At 39.4% G+C, this 5,286-nt stretch overlaps 1 protein-coding gene across 1 annotated transcript; it reads left to right on the top strand.

Moving 5' to 3' along the window:
* The first annotated feature begins 2,926 nt into the window (after window positions 1–2,926).
* htr1d (5-hydroxytryptamine (serotonin) receptor 1D, G protein-coupled) lies at window positions 2,927–4,375 on the top strand. Its single transcript, XM_008399907.2, has one exon. It carries the CDS (start codon window positions 2,946–2,948, stop codon window positions 4,053–4,055), a length of 1,110 nt encoding a protein of 369 aa, XP_008398129.1. The 5' UTR covers window positions 2,927–2,945; the 3' UTR covers window positions 4,056–4,375.
* The last annotated feature ends 911 nt before the right edge of the window (window positions 4,376–5,286 follow it).

Below are 5,286 nucleotides of genomic sequence, written 5' to 3'. Positions count from 1 at the left end.
TAGCAACCCCAGCCAAGCCCAGCCTGGCAACCCCAGCTAACCCCAGCCTGTTACCTAGCAACCCCAGTCAAGCCCAGCCCGTTACCTGGCAACCCCAGCTAACCCCAGCCTGTTACCTAGCAACCCTAGCCTAGCCCAGCCCGTTACCTAGCGACTCCAGCCCGTTACCCAGCAACCCCAGCCAAGCCCAGCCCGTTACCTAGCAACCCCAGCGGAGCTCCTTGCATTCAGTGGGCTGGTTTTTCTTAACTCTATATGCTGGAAGAGACTCTTGCTTTGTTGTTTTCTTACTATTCAAAAATACAAAGTTTTACCAAGTATTTTTGGTTTAGTTTCTAGTGCAAATATCTTATTACACTTGACTGAACTAATAAGAACTAATAAGACTGAACTAATTTCCAAGTAACTTTTCAGCAGGATGTAGGAGCTTGTTTTAAGTCAATAATTCTTTAATATTCATGAAAAAGTTTTAGTTTAACTGCTGATTATTTTGCTTATAAAATAGGAAACATATCTCGTTATAAGTTAAATAATCTGCCACTGGAATCAGCACTTTTTTCCTATTATTAATGAATCTTTGACTTAAAGAAGCTCCTATTTCTTGCTGAAAAGTTACTTATAAGTTAGTTTTGTCTAATTTAAAGAAGAATAATTTATCTGCACTAGAAACTAAACTAGACTAAAAATACTTGGTTAGATTATTTGTGTTTTTGCAGTGTTGTCCTTCTATCAATGTAATTAAACACATTCATTTTGTGAGTTTAAGCTGCTAAATATGAGATTTTAAGACTTTTTATTTATGTTTATCAAAAATACATTTACATTTACATAAATAGTAATGAATGAAATCAAGTGACGTTTATCAAACTGTTTATCAGGAAGAACAAAACTGATTTATAAATAACCTTTCAACAGGATGTAGGAGCTTGTTGATGAAAAACATCGGTTGTTTTGACGTCCGTCATGGCGGAGCGGCGTGGTTCTGAACGTTCCGAAAGTTTTTTCTAAAATACAATCTGAGATTTTGAAAATTTCTGAGAAATTTCCGTTTTTTCTAAATTATTTCTGACATTAAACTCAAGAATCTTTCCTCCATAATTTAACATTAAAAATTAAGAATTTTGCAAGAACTTTGAGATTCTTCTAAAAATTTATAAACTTTTTATTGCAATTTTTTTTTTACATTTCACACTCAGAAATGTCCAAAAAAAATTCTAAAATATTTCAGAGATTAATCTCCAAATTAAAAAAAAATTATTGCCATTATTATTATTTTTTTTTTTTTAGATTATTCTCAAAATCTCCCGACCCCACTGAGGGACAAGGGCGTAAGAAAATGGATGGATTATTCTCAAAATTTCTAAATTTTTTCTTTGCAAGTTTCTGACATTAAACTGGGATTAATGTTCATTTGAATCCTGAACGTTTGACCAGAAACCTGGAGCTGATCTGAACAGTTGCTGATCTCTGAACAGTTCCTGATCCCTGAACAGTTCCTGATCCCTGAACAGTTCCTGATCTCTGAAGTTCCTAATCTGAACAGTTCCAGATCTCTGAACAGTTCCTGATCNAGTTCCAGATCTCTGAACAGTTCCTGATCTGAACAGTTCCTGATCTCTGAAGTTCCTAATCTGAACAGTTCCAGATCTCTGAACAGTTCCTGATCTGCTGATAATCACTAACACTGACAGATTAACTGACTAAATGTTATTAAAATTGCTTTTTATTTATCTAAAAAAGCCATTTATTTTATGATTCCACATGTTTAAGGTGTCGACTAACGAATACGTCTGAATTAAGCTTATTTCTGTGTGTAGTCACAGAAATACACAGATAACAGGGAAAGGAAACAAAGCCTAATATCCCCTTTTCTGCTTCTCTTTGTTTCATATAGAAGATTAATGCATCGCTGGATTAAAGTCACTCTAAACATCGTAATCCCTACGGACGCCACGCTGAAACTTTCCCGGATAATCAGAGCAGTGAAGAGGAGAAATTAATGGACAAACATTTTACTCTGGGAAACTGAAAGAAAACCTTTTCTTATCATCTCATTCCAGCGAAGTTGTGCATAATGGCCCAGAATCCCAGCGGACGCTGAAGAGACTCCGTAACCGAAACAGTTCTCACATTAATCATGCAACTCTGATGTTTTTGTCTTCAAAGCGTCGTAGAAAAAGTCTGATATATGGACCTAAAATCAGGAAAAAAAAAAGAAGTGAAACGAGTGTCATCATCTTCCTACAACCAATTCTGGGTTTTGTTGAAGAGGAGAACCAGATTTATGGCTGATAAATGGGAAATTATGACGATGGATTAGGATTTAACCTCAACGACGAAGCGAAACGAAGGAAATTTTGAAATTTGATTTGATTGGGGAAAAACACAATACTTAAAATTTTTATTAATCAGTCAATCAAGTTGATTTGTGTTGCAGATTTCAGCAATGTTACAGTTTAAAAACATCATAAACACGTCAGAGAGTCAACAGGTTTGAAAACGAATAACAAGTGGATCAAATATATTGGTTTAAATTTTTGGAAAAAAGGATAAAACAACAGTTACACAAATGACTTAATTAGACACATTTAGTCAATAAACACAATCAGAACAAACAGAAAATATAAAACAATTATTATAAAAAGTATAAGAGCTAATAAATCTGGATGATTTTGTTGTTTTTTACGTGTTTATTTTGGATATTTAAAATGTCTTCCAGTTGCATAGTTAAATATTCAGTAGATATACATATTTATTAAATTTTACCGTTACGTTACTTGAAAATGACGTCAAAAAAACAATATTACCGCTTATGGCGATAACTTCCGGGTCGATTCGGAGACGGTATTTATGGTTCGAAATGTTGACGGATCCGATGTGTTATGAACCAGTTCTTTTTTAAATATCATTCGGTTCTTCTCTGGATCTCGCTATGAACTGAAATCATGGAAAACGTCACGGAAAACAACGCGACAGCGGCGCCGTGGACCGAGGCCACGCTGCTCAGCCTGCAGGTCTCCCTCTACGTGCTGCTAGGCGTCGTTACCTTGGTAACCGCGCTCTCCAACGCCTTCGTCATAGCCACCATCTTCCTGACCAGAAAGCTCCACACGCCGGCCAACTTCCTGATCGGGTCTCTGGCCATCACGGACCTGCTGGTGTCCATCCTGGTGATGCCGATCAGCATCGTGTACACCGTGACCAAAACATGGTCGCTCGGTCAGATTGTTTGCGACATCTGGCTCTCCTCTGACATCACCTTCTGCACCGCCTCCATTTTGCACCTGTGCGTCATCGCGCTGGACCGCTACTGGGCCATCACGGACGCGCTGGAGTACTCCAAGCACCGCACGATGCGCAGGGCGGCCATGATGGTGGCGGTCGTTTGGGTGATCTCCATTTCCATTTCCATGCCGCCGCTCTTCTGGCGGCAGGCCACGGCGCAGGGCGAGCTGACGGAGTGCGTGGTGAACACGGAGAAGATCTCCTACACCCTGTACTCCACCTTTGGTGCCTTCTACGTCCCCACTGTGCTTCTCGTCATCCTCTACGGGAGGATCTACGTCGCGGCGCGTTCACGCATCTTCAAGACGCCGGCGTCCGGGAAGCGCTTCACCACGGCGCAGCTCATCCAGACCTCCGCGGGGTCTTCGCTCTGCTCTCTGAACTCCGCCTCCCACCAGGACGCGCATCTGCAGGCTGGGAACGCAGGTGGAGGCGGAGGCGGAGGCTCACCTGTGTTCATGAACAGCGTGAAGGTGAAGCTGGCGGACAGCGTGCTGGAGAGGAAACGCCTCTGCGCGGCGCGGGAGCGCAAAGCGACCAAGACGCTGGGCATCATCCTGGGCGCCTTCATCGTCTGCTGGCTGCCCTTCTTCGTCAGCACGCTGGTCAACGCCATCTGCATGACGTGCTGGTTCAGTCCGGTCCTGTTCGACCTCTTCACCTGGCTGGGATACCTGAACTCGCTCATCAACCCCGTCATCTACACGGCGTTCAATGACGACTTCAAGCAGGCTTTCCACAAGCTCATGAAGTGCAGGCGGAGCTTTTAGGCAGCGGCAAACAAACTGTTTCAGTAGATTACAACTTCCGTAGTTCAATTCATTGAGTATTACGGAGATTAGAGATTAAATCTCCACCAAAAGACTCAGAAATGTTCAGATTAATCTCGGAAATATTTAAGAAAAACATGGAAATGTCTGAGTTTGAAAAGCTGCGAGAAAAAAAACTGCAATTTTGAGATTAACTACAGAAATTTTCTAGATTTTTGTTTGACGTCTGAGTTTCAGACGTCAAACAAAAATATTTGATCTCAAAATTTCACAATTTCTTCCAGCAGATGTTTGACTCATTGAATTGAAATTCTGTAAATTTCTGCCAAATAACTAAAAAATTATTAGATTAATATCAGAAAAACATTTAAATTTTTTTTCTGACTTTTGAAAATTTTCAACTTGAAACTGAATTAAAAAAAAAACCCTAAAAAATTCTCTAATTTTATTTTCTAGAAAATATCTGAAATTAATTTCAAAATTTTACGTTTTTCTATTGCAAATTTTACACTTAAATTCAAAAATATTCAACGTTTCAAACTCAAATTTTTCAAACATTCCCATGTTTTTTTTTCTTAAAAAAATTCTACAATTAAATCAGAAAATTTCAGATTTTTTTGGGGGTGGAAATGAACTTTTTTCTATCAATAATGGCCCAAGTGCAGATCATATGTATGAAACAGATTTATCGCAATAAGAGTTTCTGCAGCGCTCTGAGATTAAATATAGTTTAAAGTTTTCCAGCGTTTATTTTTCTTCGTTCTGATGATTTTTGGCTGAGAGTCAAAGAAAACCTCAAATGCGGTTCCTCAGAAAATGTCTTAGCCGTCATCGATACGTAGCCGCAGCATTAGAGACACGCTAAGAAAATAAATTTTTAAAAAATTATGAGAAGTCTTAACATTGACTTTATTCTCATAGTACTATAACTAAATATTCAGGCTAAATATTTAGCTTGTTACCAATTATTGAAGCTTGAAGCTTAATAGTTTGATTATTTAGCTTGCTAAATATTCAGCTTCAGGCTAAATATTTAGCAGCTAGCTTTAAGCTAACCCGGTGATCTGCTGTAATGACCACAAGGTTAGCTTGCAGCAGCTAGCACTAAGCTTACCAGGTGATCTGCCGTAATGACCACAAGGTTAGCTTACAGCAGCTAGCTCTGAGCTAACTGAGCTACTGCAATGATCACGGAGTTAACTTGCAGCAGCTAGCTCTAAGCTAACCCGGT

This window comes from Poecilia reticulata, linkage group LG22 (genome assembly GCF_000633615.1).
Source record: "Poecilia reticulata strain Guanapo linkage group LG22, Guppy_female_1.0+MT, whole genome shotgun sequence".
Classification (NCBI taxonomy): Eukaryota; Metazoa; Chordata; class Actinopteri; order Cyprinodontiformes; family Poeciliidae; genus Poecilia; species Poecilia reticulata.
Note: the sequence above shows the minus strand (reverse complement) of the source record. Positions and strands in the feature narration are given on the sequence as shown.

Excerpts from the sequence above, each read along its gene's own strand:
- htr1d (XM_008399907.2), top strand. The coding sequence starts at position 2,946 with ATGGAAAACGTCACGGAAAACAACGCGACAGCGGCGCCGTGGACCGAG.